The sequence below is a fragment of the Trichogramma pretiosum genome, unplaced genomic scaffold (assembly GCF_000599845.2).
Source record: "Trichogramma pretiosum strain Unisexual culture from Peru unplaced genomic scaffold, Tpre_2.0 scaffold7, whole genome shotgun sequence".
Classification (NCBI taxonomy): domain Eukaryota; kingdom Metazoa; phylum Arthropoda; class Insecta; order Hymenoptera; family Trichogrammatidae; genus Trichogramma; species Trichogramma pretiosum.
In genome coordinates this window covers 2,729,757-2,754,593 of record NW_019641639.1, presented here as the reverse complement: position 1 = coordinate 2,754,593, position 24,837 = coordinate 2,729,757, and the positions used below count along the sequence as shown (strand labels likewise).

The 24,837-nt window shown below is 45.8% G+C and overlaps 2 protein-coding genes across 2 annotated transcripts; both read right to left on the bottom strand.

Annotated features, from left to right (window-relative positions):
- Window positions 1-70: 70 nt before the first annotated feature.
- Window positions 71-15,432, bottom strand: LOC106648523. The gene is made up of 13 exons (XM_023459525.1): window positions 15,364-15,432; window positions 14,962-15,052; window positions 13,715-13,902; window positions 13,210-13,611; window positions 12,650-13,107; window positions 12,291-12,499; window positions 11,381-11,922; window positions 10,218-10,466; window positions 4,952-5,077; window positions 4,374-4,730; window positions 3,688-3,939; window positions 2,657-2,787; window positions 71-1,533 (listed from the first exon to the last, which is right to left on the bottom strand). The coding sequence occupies exons 1-13, from the start codon at window positions 15,413-15,415 to the stop codon at window positions 1,423-1,425; spliced, it is 3,168 nt and encodes a 1,055-aa protein (XP_023315293.1). The 5' UTR covers window positions 15,416-15,432; the 3' UTR covers window positions 71-1,422.
- A 1,146-nt stretch (window positions 15,433-16,578) lies between these two features.
- On the bottom strand, window positions 16,579-17,935 carry LOC111693812 (zinc finger and BTB domain-containing protein 6-like). Its single transcript, XM_023459593.1, has 4 exons — window positions 17,746-17,935; window positions 17,558-17,672; window positions 16,748-17,488; window positions 16,579-16,659 (listed from the first exon to the last, which is right to left on the bottom strand). Exons 1-4 carry the CDS (start codon window positions 17,772-17,774, stop codon window positions 16,579-16,581), a joined length of 966 nt encoding a protein of 321 aa, XP_023315361.1. The 5' UTR covers window positions 17,775-17,935.
- Window positions 17,936-24,837: the final 6,902 nt, after the last annotated feature.

Sequence of the window (24,837 nt, the reverse complement as noted above, 5' to 3'; positions counted from 1 at the left end):
GTCGGTGTAAGCGTGCGATTATACCGAGGATTTTCGGGTCGTGAGGTTGATTCAATAGAATTTCACATTGTACGTTTATACTTCTTTATTTGGTTCAATTGTTTTTTTCTTCTTCTTTACACAGATATTTTTGGACACTTTTCGACGTTACAAAAATTGTATATTCTTCTATAATTTTACATCCACTTTTGTATCCCGCTGCTTGGCGTGTTTATGTAAATTTTCATGCGCTGCAACAATCGAACCTCACCGATTGCCGCTGCGTAACCGGAAGAGCCCTACCCCCCAGCCACTGTTCGCGCGAGTTTTGATATTATTGTTTTTCAATTTTATCTCCTCCGCAGTGTACCGCACGAATTTCGAATCTCGCGCGTATCAATTTTTACGTTTGGCTTGGCAATATGCACGCAATTTCGCATAAAAATTTACATAAATTTTTTTTCCCTGACTTATGCAGCCGCCGCCGCGCGCAGCAACATGACATCACGCGCCGTGTGACTATATTTTTTTATTTACTTTTATCTTTGGTCGTTTCAAGAGAAAATGCTTTTCCATTTATGGCAGTAGATCATGGCAAAAAGGGGGAGAGGAGGGCGAGAGAGAGAAGCGTGAGGGTGAGAGGAGGGATCGACTACTACGTAGCGTGTATAGTAAAAAATAATAATAATAATAATCATAAACGAGAGAAGCCATCGTTCGTTCGGAAAGATTAAAAAACTATTTTCTCTTGTTACGTAACCATTTTTGCGCGTTTCGTTTATTTTAATACTGAATCCTACGGGGGGTCGGCAGACGAGGTCGAACACTAAAATACTGTCTATAATGAAGTTCACCTTGTTTAATCCAGTGAAATTCGAAAAGTTTCAATTGTAATCATTGACCATTCTGTATTATTGGTATAAGTGAATTAGGTTTTCTCTAAATTTTGCAAATAATCGTGAGTTTTCGGTAGCTTCTTACTTTTTAATTTGTACATGCTATTTTTTTCTTCTTTACACCATGGATTCTTTTTTTTTTGTCGCACAAAAAAAGTTTTATTGTTGCTTTATATCATCAACGATACACCTTTTTTTTATATTTATTACCCTCATAAAATATTAATATCTTTAGTTTATACTTTTAGATCGATTCAGTCTATTCTAATATCCGAAAAATTTAGTTTTTACTATTTAAAAAGTATACATTATACGACATAATCTACGGTACATTCGAAAGAAAGGAACGAAAAAACAAAGAATAGAAAAATGAGTCCCGTCTCCTCGAAATTTCCTCGCGTGGAAAAAATAGCCTCAAACGCTCTTTTTTACGTGTAAAATTCACTTCTCTCGTCTCTCGGTTGTACCAAGCTCTCCCTCTCTCTCTCGCGCTCACGAGGAGTTCCTCTTCTTCTTCTTCCTTTTTTTTTGTTCTAATAATTTCCATTTATATTGGCCGCAGAACGACGGTGAAAATGCACTTGGTCGTCCAGCCGGCTTCGTCGCTCGCCTCGTACTCGACCTTGTGTCCACCGATGCTGAACGTCTGACCGGGGCTCTGCGGAGAGAAGAAGTTTGAGGACATTTTTTTTATTTTTTTTCTTTTCATTTTGCTCACAAGGTAAATGCATTCGAAAACGTAGCTATTTGCGGGAAAATGTCGCACTCTGTTACGATAATACAAAGCCATTTGTCATAGAAAAAAAAAAGAGGAGATTCTCGCGCGGGGCAATTAACATGAAAATCACATCCACGCTAAATAAGCTGTCGAATACTCCGAATAAGAAAACAGTGGAAGCACTAAAAAAAGGGCCATTATTTGCGTCAAATTAAAAACTTTTTCAAAACTACCGCATGGAGGATTTTTCTTCTTCTTCTTCTTCCTCGTGTTTTAGTCGACGAAAAGAAATGGAAAAGGGGCCGCTCGTGCACGACAAAACAAAGAAAAGCCTTTTCCTTCCGGGGGGAAAAAATTCATTCGCCTCGTGCATGGGTACACTGTTTCTGCCGCTGTTGTTGGCTCTGGAGTTTATCGCGCGAAAAATAACGCATAGCTAATTTTCCGTAGGCAGCTACTTGGCTTTTTACCCTCGTTACGCGCTTGCTCTATCGCTAATATTCAGCCCGCGTTGTGTGCTCGCTTATAAAGCTCTCTTTTCCTTTTTCTATAGCCTTCGCGCAGCCTTATCGCGCGCCGAGAGACGTGTTTTATTTTAGCAGCAGCAGCAACGGGAGCAACAACAACGGCAGTGGCAGTCTTTTTCGCGCTGAATTTTAATTGCCTTCGGAATGAAATAACATTATACGACTCGGGTGGGGATATATTTGTTGGCTCTGGCGCGGCAAGTACAAGTAGTGGAGAATATCTCAACAAGAGTTCGAGATCGCGTAACGTGCAAAATAAAGGACACGGAGCCATATTGAAATTTAATTAAGCTCGCCCCCAAACCTCTTGTATACGCCATATATACTTGCAAGCTCGCTTGCCCTTTGTCATTGGCCCCGCGCTTTAATTTCTACCCAGCTGTTTATTATCTAGCTCATACGTGCGAGATATATAAATTTCGCGACGCGCGACGAAAAATGAAAGAGGGCCGTATTATATTCGAGTGTAATAAGCTCCGTTGCTCGAGGATGTTCATATAGCAATGAAATGTATGCCTCTGTGTGCGAACACGTACCTCGTTGCTCGTTACACGAGTGACTTTGACGTTATCGGTGAAAACTGGCTCGATCCACGTGATGGCCGAGCCGTTCTTGCCCGTCACCTGGATGTCGCTGGGGCAACCGTTGACCTTTGGCGCTTGGCCCTCTGCAATAGACATGAAACAAAAAAACACAGAAACACAAAAACGAGATGTAGAAAATATTTTTTCCAACACGCACACGAGTGGTAGAGTCGACGACACACCAGAAAGCCGCAGCAGCCAGCGCAGTTAAATTACTCGAGGCTGCTGCTGCTGCCGTTTGTTTGTCATATATCATGTTCAGAGCGCCTCTCCGCAGAGAGGAGGAGGAGGCGTAGTAGGTATATAATTATATATGGATATATATTCAGCATTTAATTAAAGCGTTGTGCGGTTGTACAGAGAGCGAGAGAGCCACGTTGTGCGCTCTATACGCAGGAGGAGGTAATTTCTTCGAGACGCGCTCGGTGCGCGGATTTGCATGCCGCAGACACACGTATATAGTATCGCGAGGCAAAGTTCCGACACTATTGCGTAACTTTCTTCATAATTGTTTCTTGACAATTAGGTGCGAGGAAAAAAAAAAAAATTTGGAAACTATATTCGAGTGTCGCACGCGCGTCGAACAAAGTTGAACTATGTGTATAGCCCGATGATAGTATACATAATGTATAGGATAGAAAAAAAGATGTAGTCGCACGCGCGTACTAGCGCACCGAGTAAATAGAAGCTTTTATTCTCTTTGCAAGGCTCGCGATACGTTTATAAAATATACATGCAAAGGTCGTGTGCTACAGCTTCTTATATGCTTATATACGAGCTCGCGAGCTTTTGTGAAGTATAATGCACTTTATAAACTCTCTCTCTCTCTCTCGTAGTAGGCAAAAACGGGTCAAAGAAATTTTATACTCGTGAGAGAGAAGCTCAATGTGCACGCAGCAACAAAAAAAGAAGGAGAAGGGAAAGAATGCTGGTATTATATATAGAGAGAACTGGAGCTTTTTTTTTTTGGCGCACACCCTCACCTTGAACGGTAATGTTGAGCGTACAGGTGGTCTGCTTCTTCGACACGGGATGCCGAGCGTAGAAGGTGATCTCGTGGCGGCCGAGCTTGAGATTGGCCTCGAGCCTCGTGCCCCAGGACGGCTTCGAGTGCACGTAGCGAAACCAGTCGAGGTCCGTCGACGGCTGCTCGTACGTGACGAACGCCTCGTCCCGGCCCGGGGGCAGCTCCGCCTTCACGTCGGCCGGACAGTCCAGTCGTGGCTTGCTGTATCCTGTATAGAGAGGGAAAATTTAGAGCGTACGGACGTTTAAGCATCGGTCGAAAGTTTCGGGGGCTGCACGCGCGCGTATGCACGATCATGGGGTTCGTGTGGTTTCAAGGGCTTCTTCTCTAGCTGGTACAGCGCTTTGAGGCCGACGAGTTCGTCGAGTAAAAATCTCTGCGGCCTTGCTGCTGCGGGTGAAAACTTTTTGATGCGCCGCAAACTTGCCGCGCGCTTGGAAGCAGCTTCGCTGGAGCTTTTTTCTTTTCTTTTTTTTTCGTGCTGTTACAGCTAGTTTAGCGTACTTATATATGTACGTATAACAAAATGTTTCGGTGTCGGTGGTGGGTAGTGGCAAACTTGTTCCGCATGCACGTGGAGAGAAGTGTTTTTAAAGGGGATATATCTATTGTATACAGCTAGTAGTGGTAGTAGTGACTCACTGAGGCATTCGCCGTGCTTGGGACCGTCCCAAGTGCCGTCGGCCTGGCAGGTGAGCTCGTACTCGCCGTGCAGCTCGTAGCCGAGGGGACACTTGAGATAGCACTTTGTGCCGGGTTTGATGGCCTGTTGTTGCTGTTGACCGTTGATTGCACCCTCTCCGTCTGCATCCAAGGCCGCCACCGAAGCACCAGTGGTCGTCGTCGTAGTGGTCGTCGTTAGGTCCGACGTGCACATGAGGTAGCCTCGGCCACCGACCGGATTCAGCGCCGAGCACGAGTGACGTTGCTGTTTCTGTTTCTGCTGCCGCATCCGAGCCGCCGCTGCGTCCTCGAGCTCTTGAAAACGCTTCTCCGCAACTGCAAATTAACCGACGTCTTATGCACGCGGCCTAATTTATAACGATCACACGACGCGCTCAAACTTCCAGCGCAGCACGACGGCGAAAGTTTGCCTATCTCGGCCTAACTGCTGCGCTGCTGCAAGCTGTCGTATGCAAAATTGATGCACACGGTATACTGCCACGGTCATGTTATACACATGCAAATATCGATAGTAGTAGAGCTTAGCCAAAACTCACCGACGCAAGTCTTCATGTCGGGCGCGAGGACTCGCTCGTCGCCCTCGCAGGCGCAGAAGTAGCTGCCCTCGGTGTTCTCGCAGATCTCCTGGCAGCCGCCGTTGTCGATCGAGCATTCGTCCAAGTCTATTTTTTTTTTGCCAAGAAGAAGAAGAGAAGAAGAAGACGTTCGTTAATTTTTTTTCCATTTCTTTCTTTCTTTTTAACCTAACTCTCTTTCCTCGCTGCAGCTCAAAGGACGCGCCGCGTTTCGGTCCTTTGCAAGCTGCTGCGAGCTTAATCGCAAAATAGCTCTCGAGACACGTTGCGCTGCTGCTGCTTGCCTGCCTCGAGGAGCATTTCGCAAAACGGGCGGTGACTCGTTACGACTTGTTATACCGGAAAGAGAAAGAAAGTAAGAGAGAGAGAAAGAGAGCCGGGCAAATGCGAAAAAGAAGAAAGGTACAAGCTCGGAGAGAGAGAGAGAGAGAGAGAGAGAGAGCTAAGAAGCTGTAACGACTTTAATGATATAAACGCATGGAAAACTCAACTTACATCGTAATAAACGTGTACACGCGACGCGCGCAAGAAGTTTACTACTACCAACGTCGGTGATGCAATTATAAAAGTCCGAAATTACGCGACCGCGCGCAGGAAAATTTTATCTCTAGCTTATGTACTTTTGGAAAACTCGACAAGAGTATATTGTTATTCGATAAACGCGCGGCCAACTTGCGGATCAAAGAAGAATCTCGAGCGTATTATACATCGATCTCTGCGCCGTCTCGCCTCGGCCAGCAAGTGGTCCGCGCTGACAAGAAGGTGGATTATATATATAATATTCGCGTCCGCAATCAAAGTAACTTTACGTACAGTCGAGCGACACTCCCCCGCTCAATCGTAAAATCTATGTCTTCCTCTATGCGCGAGCAAAAGTACGCATAGTATTTCGACGAAGACTACGACGTCGAGCTTAGTAGTAGGCAGCTGGTTTTGTGCATATAATGCAGCTATATATACTGTATATAAGGTGCACACTGTGCGTTCGACGGTAAACACGATTAAGCCTCGATAACAATTCTCGAGACCCTCCCGTCGCCGTCGCCTCTCCTCTCTGCCTTATATATCGTAGAGGAGCTACACCCTATATACATAACGAGATTCTCTCTCAGGCAGTGCAGCAGCAGCAGCCATATAGCCTCCTCTTAGATGCAGCACGCAGTTAAGACCATATCCTATGTACAGTATGTATATATATACGCGCACACCGGCGCATATAAACGGCAAATCGAATCAAGTCTTGGGGACGCATTGCGCGTGACCCACCTGAGAATTTACTACTTACTCTACCTCCACCCACGCTGCTCATATATACGTATAGATATATACGCGCGTCTCTGTTTTATGCTGCAGCTATAGGTGTATCGCCTACGAGTCGACGAGCCCGAGGCGGATCCGTTCGCTCGCGCTATATACTTTCAAAAGATGATTGAATTTCGTTGGCGCGCGCGCGAAATGAAGCGTGTGCTGTGTTATATGTATAAAAAAGTGTCGCTCGCTATTTTAATTCGTCGCAAACGGCGATGGTTGCGCGTACAATGGCGTTAAAGATGTATCTATGTAACATATTTCTTCGTGACACGTTTCTTCGTTAGCTATGTGTGTGGGTGTGTCAGTGGATGAGGGTTAACCAAACGAGCGATGAGTTTTCAATAATTGATAACGTCAAGTAATGTCATGTATAGCAGTAACTTAAAGATCGAGAATTTTGTCAACAAGATAGCAAATAAAATTAAAATATACGAAAAAAAATTAAGAACCGACTAAGAAAGCAGATGAATAAATTAAAATTTTTTTTATTCGTTTAGATTGTAACACGCACTGTCAAATAAAAATACTTTAAATAGATGCGAGAGCTTTGCCAACCAAAAAAGTGCGTCAAATACGTGTCAAAGCCATAATTCGTTTCCCGTACATTTATTTTCGTCGAACGAAACTAATGAAATAAGCCATTACGAATCTAGTCCCTCCGCCGCCGAACAGATACGCCACAAATCTATGTTATTCAATTTCTCGGCGATCAATTGGCAGCACTCGAGCGGCAGTCGTGGGCCGATCAGATCCCAAAGAGGATACAGCGCCCAGGAGTTGAAGAATCCTCTCCACAGTTTCTCGCACAGATGCAAGGCGCAAGCCAGTCTGCCGGAGGATCTCTCGGGCAAGTCGCGCCACTCCAAGGTCCACGCGTATTCGTGGCAGTTCTCGTAGGTGAACAATTTTCTCGCCTCCTCGGGTCGCAACCGGTACAGATCGTGGACCGACATGCCGGCTGCAACAACGCCAACTTCCCTCGTCGTCGCGCGCCGCCAAGCCTCGTCGAGATCAGCCTCGTCGCTGACTCTCTCGATCAATTCGTACCTGACGAGGGCGTTCATGATCTTCGTGGCTTCGCCTCGATCCAGCTGGTATCCTCTTTCCGCGAGGCGCTCGACGATGGCCAGAGTGACGGACGCTAGAGTCAATCTCTCGACCGCGCTCGTATCCACGTTCGGGCGTGCGTCGGCGAATTGAGCCTCTGTGGGAAAAACGAATTCGGACGGATCGACGCCGCGATGCAAGAGCGCGTCGACGGCTCTCGGTGAGCCACCCATCACGGCCCATTGAAGAGGCGTCCGGCCCAACTCGTCCGGGGCATCGATCGACACCGGCCGATTCAGTTCGTCGCAGATCTCGAAGAACGACCGCACCAAGCTATCGGTTCTCCGCTGGTCCCGGTAGCAGATGATGTGCAGAGGCCTCGATCCGTCGCGATCGTTGGCCAGATTCGGATCGGCGCCGCGCCTCAGCAGCAGCTCGAACAAGTCCTTGCGATCGCGAAGCCCGGCGGTGTACAGCGGCGTTTTACCCTCCTCGTCCCGGACGTCGAGCTGCACCGCTCGATTCAATTCGTCGTTGACCTCGAAGAACATCACCGCCAATTCTTGCTCGTAATAGGCACTGTTGCAAATAAAGTGCAGCGGAGTCAGTCCTTTGGCATCGGCTAAATTCGCCGAGGCGCCTCTTCTCAGCAGCAATTCGGCCGTCTCTACTCGACCGTTGTACAGAGCCGTGTGCAGCGGCGTCTCGCCCCGCTTGTTCTGGACGTCGACCTGCAACGGCCGATTCAACTGGTCGCTGATCCGGAAGCATTTGCTCAACAGGGCAGAATTGTGTAAGTAGCAAATTATGTGCAAAGGTGTGCTTCCTAGGTTGTTGGCCACGTTCAGGTCGGCACCTCGGCTCAGCAGAAACTCGATCGACTCCTCGTAATCAATGAGGTACAGAGCCAAGAACAGGGGCGTCCGGCCCAACTTGTCACGGGCGTCGATCAGCACCGGCCGATTCAGCTCGTCGTAGATCTCGAACAACATGCGCACGTCTACGTTCACGCCGTTCTCGAAAGCGCAGTGCAGAGGAGTCGATCCCTCCGCGTTGGCCAGATTCGGATCGGCGCCTCCTCGTCTCAGCAGCAGTTGCGCCAGTTCGTGTTGACGATCGTCGGTGTGGCTCAGGGCCAAGTGCAGCGGCGCGTTGCCCTCGTTGTTCTGGGCGTTGACTCGCACGCTACGACGACGTTTCTCGTTGATCTCGAGGAAACGATGCGCCAGGGCTACGTCGTTTCTCTTGCTGATGATGTGCAGAGGAGTCGAGCCGTACACGTTGGCCAGATTCGGATCGGCGTCTCGCGCCACGAGTAGCGCCATCGAGTATTCGCAACCGTGGAAGGCGGCGTAGCATAGCGCCGTGTTGCCCCACGCGTCCACCGCGTTGGGATCGGCGCCTCGTCTCAGCAGCACCTCGGCCATCCTCTTGTCTCGGCGCTTCAGAGCGGCGAGCAGCAGCGAGTCGCCCGTGTCTCGCCACAGGCCGTTGGGATCCTGCCCGAGCTCGAGGAATTTCTCGATGACGTCGTCGCAGCCGTACTCGAAGGCCACTTGGAAGTGCGTCAGGCCCGTGCGCTCGTCCGTGTAATCGACGTCGAATCTGTCGTATATCGCGAAGAGCTTACGGATGTATTTTTTCGGAAAGCTCCAACCGCGTCTGGCCGCGTGATGTATCGCCGTGGTACGCCGCGCGCGTGGCTTGCCGGTCTCCTCGTCGATTCTGGGCCTGTCCTTGTAGCCGGTACTGCAGACGAAGTCGATGAGCGATCTCGTCTCTGTCGAATCGTCGTAGGAATTGACGGACTCGACGAGGAGCCAATCGACCTCGTCGTTCCGAAAGACGTCACGGAGATTCGTCGGAAGTCGGCCCTCCCAAGCGACGATCAAGGGACGGAGCTCGCGGAGAAGTTTCAGTCGCTCCTTGCGACTCGTCCAGTCGATCCGTTGCCTCAAGGTCTTCAGTTGTTTCGCGCTCGAGGCAACTTTGAAATCGGGCTCGTACGAGTCCGCGTCCACGTCGTAATAATAATCGACGAAATCGTAGTGTGAATTGGCCATCTTCTCGGCCCACAGTACACTCGCGATCGGTCTTACGTACGCCGGTCCGTGCCGTATCGATTTCTTTGTTTACTCTGCGTGGCGTCGTGTAGACCGAGCGAAATCACGCAATAATTCGAAAGCTCCGTCTTTTCCGCGTATGTACCTCGAAAAATCTCATGATCGTCTGCGATGGGCTTGCAGCTTGCAAGCAGACACGCATATATTACGTACTTCGCCACTCGTAGCTGCTGCTGCTGCTGCTACACAAGCGTATGTGACATAAATCTAGGCTCCGCGTAAAACCGGGATGTATTACGTACAACGTTCCCTCCCTCCCGCAACATCGGAGAAGAGCCCCGGCCTCTCCTGAAGTTTCGCGCTTCACGCACTCATATTTACAAAAGCACAGCGCGAGCTGAGTGGAGTATACCGTATATATAGCGTATCCGCTACAACAGGCGCGAGAAGTTGAAATTGCCGTGTCAGAGCAGAGGCAGGGGCTCGAGACTCGACAATGCATAATTTAAGAGCTGGTGGTGGTGGTGGTGGTGGTGGTGTAGTGCGTGTGCTGTTACAAAAAGGCTGGCTAATATTATATAACGACATCGGAGCGGGGGGGCTCGAAAACATAAATTTTATAATTAGTTTCGCGCGCAGCAGAAATATGTTGAGCAGCAGCGGCAACAACTGCGTTATATAATGTATATATCATAACAGCGCGGCCCGCAACCGCACAAAAGTTGTAATATTTCGCGCGCCCCGGAGCAGCAGCGCATATATTTGAATGCTCGTTACAGCATGTACGTATATTTAATATAACTCACCCAGGCAATTTCTGTCCTCTCCAAGCCGATATCCCAGCAGGCAGGACGAGTCTCCGCGATGAGGACTAGCAGCAGCAACAGGAGCAGGAGGACTACTGCTGCTGCTGGTCTGCTTGGTCATCGTCATCATTTGCGCGTGAACGACGTCGAGGGGCGGCGGCGGGGCGCATCGGTACGAGCCCGGCGTATTGATGCAGCCGTAGCGGCAGAGCTCCGTTTGCAGATACGGCACGGCGCACTCGTCAACGTCTGCACAGGAAAATACACATAACTATTCGCGCCACACACATACACACACACGTGTTTAGTCCTATAGTAGACGTTATAATATCACTACGACGACGACGACGACGACGATGCATAGTCGCCTCGATGTTTCGTTGTACCCCCCGAGTACGACGTAGCCTCCAGGGAGACCGGCGCAAATGATTATTAAGGCTCGAGCGCGGGGACGAGGAGGATGATGACGACGACGACGTTGCAAGTTACACGCACGTCGCTTGCACACACACGCGCGATGTATAATACGTGTTTCGGGAAGGAGGAAAATTATTATGCGCTATTAATTATTAATATATCGAGCCTCGGCGGGGCTCGGAGTTCGTGCGCACAAGAGCAGCAAAGTTAAATGATATATACTTCGATCATCTCGACCGAAGCGATGATCGACCTCCCCACCTCGTACTTATATATTATACGCGTTCAAAGTTTATAGTCGCTGCCGCTGCCGCCTATATACTAATTGAATGCCTCTGCCATGTACAGTATCTTCTGTATAATTACCACTTTGAATCGGGTAATTTTCGCCTACGAGAGCAGCGATCGAGTTATAAACTCGCGCAGCCGAAAGACCTTTTATTTCGTGGAACCGACTCGACTTTTCACTTACGTAGCATCCGATGCAATGCTCTAATGTTTATATATTGGCTTTGTTCCTCCTTGCCCCCGCCGTGGGTACGTACGCGCGGACGTTAATCTCTTTGCTCTCTTTATAACCACGGATTCATTGATAGAGAGGAGACAAAAAACAAAAAACCACTGCCAATTAATTGATTCATCGATTCGTAGATTATTTTAAAAGTTACATCGTGATCTAGTTTATGAATATGTATAGTCTAAATATAGAAGATCCAAAAACCTTATGAAAAAATAGCTGCACCGACCTTGACAAGTCTTCCAATCGTCCTGCAGTACGAATCCGTCCGGGCACAGGCAGAAGACCCGACCCATGCTCGCCAGGCAGGTGTGGGAGCAGCCGGCGTTGTCGGGGCCGCAGCTCTCCAGTGGCTCGTTGCGCTGACAGGTGCGATTGTCCGGGCCGAGTCTGGTGCCGGGCCTGCCGTCGCAGCCGCACTCGAAGCCGCCCTCGGTGTTGCGACACGTGTCCTCGCAGGGGCCCCTACCCTCGGCGCCGTCCTCGCTGCACTCGTCGATGTCGCGACAGTCGCGGCCGTCCTCCAGCAGCCTGTAGCCCTCGTGGCAGAGGCAGGTCGCCCGGCCCGCGACGATCCGGCAGAGCTGCTGGCAGCCGAGCTCGGCGCAGCTGGCCTCGTCGCCCCGGTACAGGCAGCGCGGCAGTCGGCCCAGCCAGCGACGCTCGTGGCACAGGAGACGTCCGCCAGCAGCTACCCCCGACGAGTCCAGAACGTAGCCGGGCTCGCACTCGTAGTCGGCCTCGAGATACTCGTGGCCGGGTCGCGACGATCTGCGAGTTCGAGTTATTTTTCGCTCGTTGTTTCATTTGAGAAGAAGGAAAAAATAAAAGGTAAAGAGCGCGCAAAGTTAAACAAATTAAGAGCCAACCCCCGACGACGAATTGGAGCATCGCGCACGTTAAAAATAAAGGAAGGAAAAAAAATCCGACTCGACTCATTAATTTTCACCCGGTCTATAGCGGCCGCGTCTTAATTAAATCTACTCCACTTTTCTTCCGCAGCACTGCCCGCGCGCGTATACGCTCAAAACAAACACACTTTTCATCTTCGATTTGATATATATAACACACAACGTTAAAAAAAGGACTCTCGCGCGCGACTGAATAATTCATGAATCGCATTAACTCCCGACACTTACTTTAAATATTTGATAAGGGCATAACGGACGCTGGGCGCCGGTAAAAACGTCCCGTTAATGCAAGACAGATCGCCCCTTGCTTCGTCTTCATCTTCTTCCTCCTCCTCCTCCTCCTGCTGCTGCTCCTGCTCTTCGACCTCCACCTCCTCATCGTGCCTCTCGTTGTCTCCCTCTTGGTCGTAAAAATCTCGACGCGATGAATCTTCGTTCTATAAAACGTTTGGAGATTTTTTTCTCTTTATTCATGCATCATTCATCAGCTCGGCGGTAATTAGTTGGCGAAAATCACTCTCTCTCTCTCTCTCTCTCTCTCTCTCTCTCTCGCTTGGATAATTATCGTTACATAATTGTTTTATTACCTTGGCCACGAGAGCAGCCCTGGCTATGCTGGAGCTCATGTAGGCGTTGTAATCCTTGATGGTCCTCTGCAGCACCTCGTTCTCCATGTCGAGTATCGGCAGGTCCTCGTCGGTCCTCGAGTAGCCGAGCATTCGTTCCGGATCGTAGGAGGCTTTGACCGCCGTCCGCTTGGTTTGCTCGTCAAATCTTGGCTGCTGCTCTTCTTCCTCCTCCTCCTCCTCCTCCTCGTGCTCGTCCTGTGCCTCTTCCTCTTCGGCAGCGGCGTCGAACATCTGTCCATGGGCCGATAACTCGCGCTCCAAGTTTCGCGAAAATTCGTGCTCCGCTTGATAGAGATGGGCGGTCGTCGGCTCGGGTGGCTCAAGTATGCGAGTTTCCGTGGTCAGGCGAATTTCGTAATCATTGGAATGCGACGCCCTCGGCTGCTTCTGCTGCTGCTCGGTGATCTTCGTTGTGCCTAATAAAGAAAGAGACAAAATAAAATATATTCCATTAAAATTCATTGTGTCGGTGCAGGTGGGGGTGAGAGAGGAAAATAGAGAAGATCTCGCACACTTACCAACGACGTCTACGGTTCGCGTGGACGAGAGATTGAGCGGATTTTCGCTGAGAAATCTCGCCTCCTCGTCGGCGGCTTTTTGCTCGTCGAGCAACTTGATCAGCCGCGCCATTGGCTCGTCTCGCCATTTCCTCGTTGCTCTCCCTCTGCCTCGAGCTACTCGTCCTCCTCCTCCGCTTTGCTCGAGTCTAATCCGGCTTCTCGCTCGTTTTCTGTTTCGTCTTCGTCGACGTCGCTCCTCCCGCGACTTGCCGGTACTGTGCTGCTGATGCTTCCTCGCCGCTCCTCTTTGATCCTTCTTGACGTCCACCGAATTCTCGCTCATCGGCCAGTTTTTACCTCGTCTGCGCTTCTTGCGACGGCGATCGTTTATCAGCTGCCTCAGGCTCGGGTGCTCGACACCTGTGCAGGCACCGCCGCGTAAAAATATTTCACTCAACTGCTGTGCTCTACGGAAACTCGGCCCGAGATATATTTATTATATATTATATATTATAATGCTTACTCGCGTTGGCTGAGCGCAGCCTCTGCTGCAGCTCGAAGGATTTGTCGCCAGGCAACTTCAGGCTTTCTCTGCCGGAGTCGTTTCCGCCGCCGCCAGTGCCTTGGGACCTCGTTGACGCCGGTGCCACATCCGCCTCTGGTTTTGTCGCCCTTACTTTTCCCTCGCTTCGCAGCGACGAGACGTCCCACCTGTGCCCGCGCGTAGGTATAAGTTTGTTATAAAGCGAGAATTCATGGCGGGGGGGGGGGGGCGACGAGATTGTTCGCTTGAATATTTTCTACACTTTATTTTTTGCTATTTTTTTGCTACGATTCAAATGATCATCGATAATTCATGAGAATTTACTTTGATCGAATTGAAAATCTTTCGATTTCGCGAGCTTGAATCTTTTTTCAATTTTTTTCTTAATAATTCGAACGCTGAAGTGGAGAATATACTTTTCATGAGATACGATGTTTGCTTCGATTTAAATGAAAAATCAGGTGAGAAAAGATTCGAAGAAGTTTTTGAAAATTTTCAAATATTCTCGCCCGATATATTATGCAAAAGTGTGATCCTCGTGACAGCTTTCTGAAATCGATGTCGCATATCTTTCACAGCTTTGAGACATTGTTATTTTTTGCAATTCATATTGTATCGCGATGACAGTAAAACAGTTGTAACTTTATTTCATTTGAATAATGCGAAAAAATGGTTGTTACGTATCTTACATATTTTTTATTTTTTCAAATCAAAATTTATTTCAGCATCTTAGGCCATTTTATAATTGATAGGTATATAATAGTTGAAGAATAGACAGTAAACGACAAAAAGATGAAAAAAAAGGATACGTCAGCCGGAGAGGATGAGTTGTCTATGGATGGATGGGATTGAATTTTTCATGAGGTTCGACAGACCAGCAGGAGAGAGTGAAAGAAAGTAAAAAAACGCGCCCGCACTACAACTATACGGTAAAAGTAGGAAGAAATATCTTAGAACCGTGCGAGAGACTCTGGATCGATTCGGATCCCTTTTCATTCTTTTTTTTTGTTTTTACTCCTATCCGGAAAATAGAAAATGTAAAAGAAGCGACATCCGGCCGTGTATATAGGTGTATTATAGATACTCGAAAAAAAAGGAAGGGCGAAAAGCCCACGTCAGATTGATGCACGATCGGCTCTCCGAGCGCTTCTCGCGCGAACAGGTGCGAGAGAAAATTACGTTTTCCGAATCGAATATACGCTTTACATAATTGATGGTAAACTTACGTTTCCTCTCGTTGGCGCTCAAAGTCCTTGGGTATCTGCGAGTCTCGGAAGTCTCGAAAGCGACGCATCGGATCTGCATTCTGACAGCAGCCTGCGGAAAATAGCGGGTGAAAAAAATTAATTCACACTCCAGAGCGAGAGAGAAGGATGCCATGTGTACAGAAAATCGGAAGAAAACGTAGCAATCGTCGAGTTGATTTTTTTCCCCTCGGAGTCGGGGAGACAAAAGATTGTCAGTATAGTCACGCGAACTTCATATACAATCGAAATTTGGGGGCTAAAACCGAACGTTTTATATCGTTTATATATATACGGGGGAGGCTTTCAATGCGATCGTAAAAGTAACGCTATATATGTATCAGCGATATCGAACTGTTTTTTCCTCCTTTTTCCCTTACATACGTGTAACTTTTGTGTTGTACGACTTTTCTTCTTCTGCCTTCTTTTTTTCCATGGAGTCGCAGGATTTCAACTTTTGTTGCGCCGTTCTTTTTTTTAACTCGCAACTTGATGGGATTCGATTGTATTTCATGAACTATGGGCCTAAATGCTTAACACTTGTATGTTTCCGGATGTAATATATCGTAAGTATGTAACTCTATGCAGTACTTTAGTAATCGTTCATAATTGATGATTGATTTCTATAGGATTTAAAAATAAAGTTTTAAATGATATAACTTTTAATGAATGATTATCCGTTATACTTTTATGCGCAGTACGGAAAATTTAGGAATGATTCTGGATTCGGGAACTCAATTGAATGGAATTGGCATTCAAAAATGTCTACTGTCACATCGTGGGTTACTTGATGAAAAAGGAAAAAATTAATGGAATGTTTAAAAATCAGTTTCACAGGGAAAATAAAAAGAGATTGAAAACTAAGACGTGTCTTTCAATATATTAATTGAGATTTATTTAAAAATCATGGGAAAAAACTTCTACGTATTAATGACAAATTGATAACAATTAGACATGCTCAAAAGTTTTATAAAAAATTAAAGTATTTTTTGTTACGTTTTTAACCATTGCTATACTTATCTTAAGATAAATTCACTGCTTCAAGGAAATAGTTTCATTTTTTTTCAAAAGATTAGCTATACGACAATGAAATTTAATTGTGTAGACTTTTGAGATAACCGTAAGACCTAACCTAGATTTATTTTTTACGATCGTGTACTCTATTTATGTGATATTTGAGGGTTTGGTGGTATGCAAATGATTTTTGACAAATCTCACATTTGAAAGGTTTGATACGATCATGAACTGCATTTATGTGGATTTTGAGGCTACTTTTACGTGCAAATGATTTGTGACAAGTCTCACATTCAAAGGGTTTGTTCCGATTATGAACTAAATTTGCATGTACAGTGAGGTTACCTTTTCGTCCAAATGATTTGTGACAAATCTCACATTCAAAAGCTTTACTCTGATTGTGTACTGTATGAATGTGATATTCGAGGTGATGTTTACGTCCAAATGATTTGGGACAAATTTCACATTCGAAGGGTTTAATCCGATCATGAACTGAACTTGTATGTTTGTTGAGGTTACCTTTATACCCAAATGATTTGTGACAAATCTCACATTCAAAGGGTTTGATACGATCATGAACTGCATTTATGTGGGTTTTGAGGACACTTTTATGTACAAATGATTTGTGACAAGTCTCACACTCGAAGGGTGTGCTATGATTATGAACTGCATTTATGTGCGAATTGAAGTTACTTTTTCGTCCAAATGCTTTATGACAAATATCACACTCATACGGTTTGCTACGATTATGTACTGCATTTATGTGAATTTTGAGCTGATCTTTGTATCCATATGATTTGTGACAAATCTCACACTCGAAGGGTTTACTGCAATCATGTACTGCAGTGACGTGACGTTTGAGGCCAGCTTTGAATCCATATGATTTGTGACAAAGCTCACATTCAAAGGGTTTACTGCGCTTATGAACTGAATTTATGTGTCCATCCAGTACCCTCTTGTATCCAAATGATTCATAACAAATCTCACATTCAAAGGGTTTGCTACGATCATGTACTGCACTTATGTGAGATTGGAGGTACTTTTTTTGAGTAAAGGATTTTTTACAAGTATCACATTCAAATGGTCTAATTGTTTCAAGTGCCATATTCGTCATATTCAGCTTTTTCAGGCTTGCTCTTGCATGTGTTTTTCGATTCATTTTTGATGCACACAATAATCTTTTTTCAATATTTTTTTCACAATTTTGTAGCTTCTGGTAATTGACAAGTTTTAAAGAGAAGTTTACATTGAATCGACAATCATTATCATAATTACATCCTTTTCCTATCAGAATTTTTGATAATGTCTCGTTTGAGTTAACGGTCTGATTCTCGTTTTCTATTTTTGCAGTATGTTGAAAATGTTGATTTTCAGATTTGCAGATGGTGGTCGGTTGAGCCTTTGTTTCAGGTTTAACATCCTTGCACTCAAAATCGATGAATATTTTTGCATCTAAGTGGTCCTGTAGCGATAAACCCTCATTCTTGATTTTTGCCTAAAATAAAAATTGTAGGCTAGTCCTAATAGTTGATTAACCGAAGGTATTTAAAACCATTGAACTCACCGACACTTCATGAAACGGTAACGTTTCAAAGTTTTCGCCTTTGTAAGAATCTACCGAATCTAAAACATAACCGTCACCTGTGTTCGTCAAAGTATCGCTTGGCTCCTCCTTCACCCTGAAGAATGATCGAGTTTTATAAGAGATCTTTCGAAAAATCATCGTGGTAACATAACCTAAAAATGTTATACCTAACTACGTCACTGGTGTTTTCCATCATTTTCTTGATCAAATGGGTAAATGGATTCACAGCAAATTTTCACGGTACGCACTGAGAAAATGTTCGAGGTGATACGCTTCGAGTAACTCTACACTTTTAAGATTTTAAAGACAAAAAATTTTAGATACAATTTTAAAACACTTGCTCGTCTTGGAACTCGACTCTGCACACAGAGAGACTCAACTCATCACTGTTTTATAGGTTAGCCTGAAGATCTCGTGGCTGTTATCATTCGTTGGCAAACATATTCCCCTCTACCGTCGTTGCACAGTTACGGACACGTTGTGCAGCTTTGTTCTCTGATACACATTCTAAAGATGCTTCTACATGTGCAATTCTGCTGATCATCGAAATTAAAAATTAGGAGTTAAAATCGCTACTGAAATATTTCTACCTGCGCAATGAATAAAAAATTTGGATGGACATTTTGTCATATAGCTATTATTGTGTTACAGATGATCGAATTTACTCCAAAAAATATTATCACTACTTATTCTTGTTTGAATTGGCCAACATCGTCCGAAATTTTTCTCTCTCGCTTCTTTGGGACACTTCACTAAAAGGAAAGAAGCAAATCTCGAAAATGGCAAAAGGAGCAGCTTCTAACGAGAGGACAATTTCGCTTCGCACGAAGTATAAAAAAACAAGTTTCGCAGAATCGATGCTCCACGACAATAAAGACGACGACGACGACGATGACGACGACGATGGAAGCAGGGATGGAGTTTGATTTCATAGCAGGTATGAAAAAATCTCGTTATAGAGAGACGAGCTCGTCGCATATACATATAGCTACGCATACACGATGCAGATCGAATAGCACGTCTACGACGACGACGTTGTGCTTTTGTCGGGAGGGTTAGCAGCAGTAACAGCAGCTCCGACTTGGGAATTTCAAGTGAGTGTGTATTAAACTGTATATAAGCGCAGACGGTGTGTGCGCGGGGGCGCGAGAGGTTTTTGTGTAATTTATTAGAAGGCAGCTATATACTCGAGGCGAGCGCAGGCTTGGCTTAATGGTTTTTCCTTTTTCTTTTCCCGGGCGTGTGCTCTCTAGTCGACGCCGTGGCTGCTGCTGCTGCTGCAGTGTATGTATACGCAATAGATGCCAATTATTTACCAACGTCAGCTGCAACAGCAGCTTCGAGTATAATAATGAAGCCCACCTCCCTCTCTATAATATAAATGCGCGCATATTTTCCTTTTTTCTCTCTCGCGCCATTAAAAGATTTACGTTATTAATTTTGCGCGCGAACGAATTTACCCTCTAATTAACGATCGAGTGTCAGTCGGAAATTTTCGAGAAGAACACATAGACAAATTTGACCCCTCTCTCCCTCAGGGGTGGTCAGGTGATTGGAATTTTTCTCCGTCCGTCTCGTGGTCGGTAGGCTCTCCACAACACGCGTTCGAACAGCAGAGAGGTAAATTTTTTTTTCGCTAATCCCAACACACGTCATTCTAACAAGACTTCGACGCAGCTCCCACATTCATTACCGTTGACGAGCGGCAGCAACACACAACTCGTTACACGCTGCTGTTTCTGTTAGCTGAGACTAGAGCGAATCGATTTATTTTTCATTTAGACAGCAAAATTCACCATACTGTACAGCTGCTGTGAGCTGCAGCAGCGTCGAATGGGCGTGTTGTGTGTACGTCGACTGTCGAGAAAGTCTTAATAAATTTTGCAACTCGTTCGGCTTGACGCGGGGTTACGCGGTTTCAGTCAGCGTATACCTTAATTCCAGCCCTCGAAAGCCCTTATCTAGTACTTGAACTAAGTCGCGCTCTGTGCCTTTCTGTGCAAGCACACACACATACGTCGCGGCGCCGTAATAATCATCTTTATATACGTAATACAAGAGCTGAGGCAGCTCGCAGGAAACTTTCCGCGCGCGTCGCTACAGAATTTGTCGTCGTCCTCCTAGGTAGGTAGGTCGTTATGTGTGTAAGTTCAAGTTTTGCCCCGCCGCGATAAATTCCACACGTGTGCAACATTAACAAGGCGACGAGGGGACGACGACGATGTAGAGGCACGTCCTAAATATAATACCTACGGTGATACACACACACGTCTGGCGGAAGGAAGTTGTGCTACCTTGCTGCTGCTGCTGCTACCACACACATGTCTGGTCATTGGCCGAGAAACGCTTAGGTCAGGATCGTGCTCGGGAGTATAATGTACATCATATATAGGACGAATGGTCGTGCGTTGCTGCTGACGAGCCTCGGACTCGATGCAACTGACGTTTCATTGATTTTAATATAAATACGAGCGAAGGACGCAGAAGAAGTCGCTGTGTAAGAAGCTCGAGTTTGCTCAACTCGTATAATATATGTCGAGGCATTTTCGGTGGGCGGGGGAGGGAATCGATGTCGCGTACTATATCTATACACACAGTCCCTGAAAAGAATCTGCAAATCTGTGCTTCTTTCTCCTCGTCGACGAACATCTCTCTCTCTCCCTGGCTTTTTCTCGTCGTCTTTTTCAACTCGGTGCGGTTCAACTTTTTTTTTGCAGCTGCTACTGCTGCCGCTACTGCTTCTGCTTCTTGAGCGTGAAGCTTAATCCAACTCTTGCGAGAGGCTTAAAAACCCTCGAGAGTAGAAGAGAGAGTGAGCAAAAAAAAGATAATAAAAAGAGGCAAAGAAAGGTATACACGTATATAAAAAGCGGGACAATGTGACTGGGAAGAAGAAGAAGAAAAGCGAGTTAAACGAACACACGCACTACATACTTTCTTTTCTCTCTTTGCGTTTAAAAATTTCAATAGCAGCAGCTCCTTCGTGCGCACACGTACATCGTGTGCGCGTTTCGTTTTCGGGTCCACGTTAAACAGAGAGAGGGAGGAAAAAAAAACGAAAGATCTCAAGCATAATAATTACTTTCTGCGCGCGAGCTTGCACAGGAAAAGGGTCAAAATTGATGCGAAAATTAGCGTCGAGTTGCTGCTGCTGCTGATCGCGCAGTGTAAGCATCATAGCTGGCGCTGCGAAAAGTTATCGCTCCGGTCCATGCCACGGACGGCTATCTTCTCCATCTATCTCTCTCTCTCTCTCTCTTGGCTTTATTCGCGTGGAAAAGCTCGATAATAAATGCGTTCGTTCGCAACGTCGATTAGCACCTGGGATTTATGCTCGTCACACACACAGGCACACAAACACATAGTAGTCGAGAGAGCTTGCGCGCGCGAGCTCAAGTTTTTAACGAAACGCGGCGGGGTTAAAATCTTTATTTAATCGCCGCACCCACGAGCTCTCGTTCTAATTCCACTCGCGCATAACAGCCGCGCGTATTATAGCGGATCTTCTTAGCCTTGAAAATTTAGCCCCCGCGCGTTCTCGCATTATTTATGCATCTTGCCGCATATTATAATCCTCGGGCTCCTATGTACCTCGGTCAGGCGAAATCCCACTTCAACTCTTTATTCGCCCGGGCGCAAACTAGCTCCTCTCTCTCTCTCTCTCTCGGCTAAGTACACGAGCTTTTTCGAGGCTACTGCATCATCGTAGGCTAGCTATGTACGAGAGCGAGAGCCAGGCGTAATTACATTTTGCTCTCCCCCATGTACGCGCGTATATAGCAGCAGTAAGTATTATATCCCTCGTACTTTGGACAATGGGTCTATATCCATGAGAGCTCGACTTTAGCAGTCGTAAAATTCGCTAAGGGCAGTATTATACGCGCACATAGAGAGGGAGAGATTACCATACACGGCTATGTATGTGACGTTTACAAACTCTATTTTGACGCAGTAGTAGTAGTATATAGCCTCGAGACATTGAGAGCGAAGAAAAAAGCGCCGATGAAAAGACTCTCTCGTATGTTTACCTGCCTGCAGGCGTCGTTTCTCTTTTCGGGGCTTGTTTTTTCTTTCGGTCCCGAGTTAATGAATTTTCATCGATGCTCCGTCACACGTTCTCTCTCCGTATAGCGTTGCATAGAGTATAGAAATAAATGTGCATTCATTGCGGACTCGATGTACACACACGCGTGCAACCCATATACGTATGTAATTCGCGAGGTAAATACGGCGCTCCTGCGCAGCTACATGGAGATAAACAAATTTGTATATTTTAAATATATCCATCTATATCCCGCGTTCGATGGCCTCTTCAAATAAGTTCGATGCTTTTAATGCATTATAACCCGCGTGTAGCGATAAATCGTCGGCGTACGCACACACACGCGCGCATCTGCATGCTGAGCTTTGAATAATCAATAATATCGTACGCGGATATGCATCTCGCTAGCCCATATTCACATGCGAATGAATAATTGGAATATATATGTGTGTGTATACGAGCGGCCCAATTGAAAGATATGTCAAAATATTGATAAATGAATCGTAGGCACATACCGCTCTGTATACCGGGACTATACGCCTGTGTAACCTTTGGTAAATAACAGCTTAGCTACCTGCTGCAGCAGCAAAACCAATGGAGAAAAGTTTTACATATAAGTGCGTGCACGCCGATTCTCTGCTGCCGCTGCTGCTGCTGCTGCTGCATGGTGAAGCTGCATGAAAATCGACGCTGCGCTGGGTAGAGCGCGTACTGTGCGGCAAACCATCGCCGCGTTCGCAAACGCACGCATGATTTTCATCCGAATGGAGAGAGCTTGCGGGGAAGGTTGAGCGGGAGGATGCGATTGCAGTGCTGCTGTGCATCATTTTAGAAATGCTCGATATTTTCCGACTAGCGTGAATAACATCTGATCATAAGTAAATATTGAAAGCCTGTTTCGACTTATACAATTATTTTGACTTTGCCACTTGCAGTTTGCGTAACAACGGGTACTCGCCATCTAGTGGCGAAGGCTTCAAGTAAAGCTTATAGTATACACAGTGTTGCAAAACTGATCTAAATTTTTTGAAATAACTAAAGTTTAGTCTCTACTTAAATCTTGGGTCATTCAAAATGCAATCGATATTTTCAACATAATAATAACAATGAAATTGCCTAACAAAGTAAATTCATTGTTATTAGGCTCTAAAACTCTTTAAATGATTACTTTATGGTCTGTGTGTATATTGTTTTGCTCTGTGCAAATACCTATTCTCTCGTCGGAGCAATAGTCGCCGCAGAAGTTTTTCTCCGCGATATTTTGCTCCGAATTATGAAATAATGTAATAATTGGCACGCACTGCTGGTTTTTGTTGTTACTTATAATATATATATTTGATGCGCGACAGAAAAGTTTTTGCATTATGTTAAGTGAGTTATGTTAAAGTAGAGAAACTCGGAGGGAATGCATTAAAGTCAGACAGAAGTAAAGAGAAAAGTAGTATCGCCGTTGTACATAATGCAGAAGAGCGAGAGGGAGAGCGAAAAAAAGGCTAATGTTACACATATAATATTTTGCTTGTCACAGTGCTGCACAGCAGCTGCAGCTGGTTTATAACAACTTGCCAGATGAATTTATAAGCTCCCGCGCGCAGTTTCTTTTTTAAATCAACATTCATCACATTCATATTCTCTCTCTCTCTCTCTCTCTCTCTCTCTCTCTCTTTAATAAAAATAAATTACCTCGCTAGCGTCGTTATTTTTTCATCAGTCGCACGCAGAACCATTGCGAAACGTGAATTTCTTAGATGAACCTATCCCCGAGTAAGTCGCCGAATTAAACTTTTATCTCTCTTGATACGTATACGTAAGTGTGTAGACAGTGAGATTAAGTTTGAACTTAATTTATATGAGAGCGTAGCGAGAGTCTACAACTTGATCGAATGCACAATTATCGAGTCTCTAGGCAGAGGAATCAAGCTCGTACGATGTTTGCTCATCTGTTTACTCATTGTAAAAATTTTATAATTGTTTTACTTGGGCAAATATTTAATCGTCGAGCTTTTTTTACAATAAATCATAAAGCAGACAGCGAGTCCTATCCTTATAAGACGTTCTCATTTCAAGCGCATTAACATCGGCGTTGCTGCTGCTCGAGCTCTAGGCCCCCGAACTCATTCCCTAAAATGACAATTAAAAAGTTCCTTATCTCTAAATTACTAACGGTTGAATTAAGCTTTCGCTGGAATTCCTTCGAGTCGTTAAGAACTCGGGCGAGCTGCGAGAGGGAAAGAGAGAAAAAACAGCGGCAGGCGGCTCGCGTATAGATGTGATGCATAAAGTACTACCGCGCGCCACGTATATAAGTGCCTAATTTCAGGATGGAAAGAAGCCAGAGAGGAGAGAGCTCAAGGGGAAAGCACGAGCTTGTAAAAAAGAACCTCCTAGTAAAAGCGTCCTTTAACTCACGACGTTATATACCGACACGTACGTAGGCGAGCTTGCGAGTACAAACCGTAATGAAACTTTTCCTCCTTATATACGCATCTTTTTTTGTCGGACACAAAAGCTCGAGCGAGCGACGATTGTGGCATGTAACCTGCCTTTTTTGTCTAGAGTACACACCCACACACACACACACACAGCGGATAATTGAAGTCGTCGAACGTCGAACGGAATTTTCCGGCCCTTTCTCCGGAATTCTGGCAAGATATAATAAATATTTTCGTTATTTTTTTAATAAAAAAATTTTCGTAGCGATCGAGACGATGCGGGCCCGCGCGAGCAAAGAGATCCTGACGTGCGGTACTGTACTTCATCCTAGTCGAAGAAGAAATTGGGTATTTCGCTCGCTCTCGCAAGTTATATGAGCTGTAATACGTCGTCGTCGTCGTAGCGCCGCGCGGGAGCTGCGCGCATACATCGCGTTGACTTTGATAGGCTAGAAGGTTTGCATACGAGTCCAGCGATGCGTACTTCTCGTTACTGGCAGTCCTCTTTTTTTTTACTTTTTACTTTTACGAGGTCGTCGTAGTCGCATAAGAGAGGAGTTTTTTTCGAGACGAAGAAGCGTCTCTAGAGAGAGAGGCTAGATCAAGCTGGCAGTGAAAATTTTTCGTTGATCGTCGATGCTCTCCTGTTTTTTTTATTCGAAACGTTACGTCAAAAAGCACCTTCGCTCGGATTATATGGAGCACTACGCAAGCTAAAGTTACGAGCATTTTATACCGTGGGTGCGTAGACGTGATATTACTACTACTACTACGCACGCATGCCA

Coding starts and splice junctions, on each gene's coding strand:
- LOC111693812 (XM_023459593.1), bottom strand. CDS start 17,774: ATGATGGAAAACACCAGTGACGTAGTTAG. Junction 17,489..17,557: donor TACCGTTTCATGAAGTGTCG/GTGAGTTCAATG, acceptor TTTTTATTTTAG/GCAAAAATCAAGAATGAGGG. Junction 16,660..16,747: donor TCAAAATTCACATAAATGCA/GTACATAATCGT, acceptor ACATAAATGCAG/TTCATAATCATAGCACACCC.
- LOC106648523 (XM_023459525.1), bottom strand. CDS start 15,415: ATGGAAAAAAAGAAGGCAGAAGAAGAAAAGTCGTACAACACAAAAGTT. Junction 11,923..12,290: donor GCCCTTATCAAATATTTAAA/GTAAGTGTCGGG, acceptor TCGAACTCGCAG/ATCGTCGCGACCCGGCCACG. Junction 5,078..10,217: donor AGAGGACAGAAATTGCCTGG/GTGAGTTATATT, acceptor AAAAAAAAATAG/ACTTGGACGAATGCTCGATC.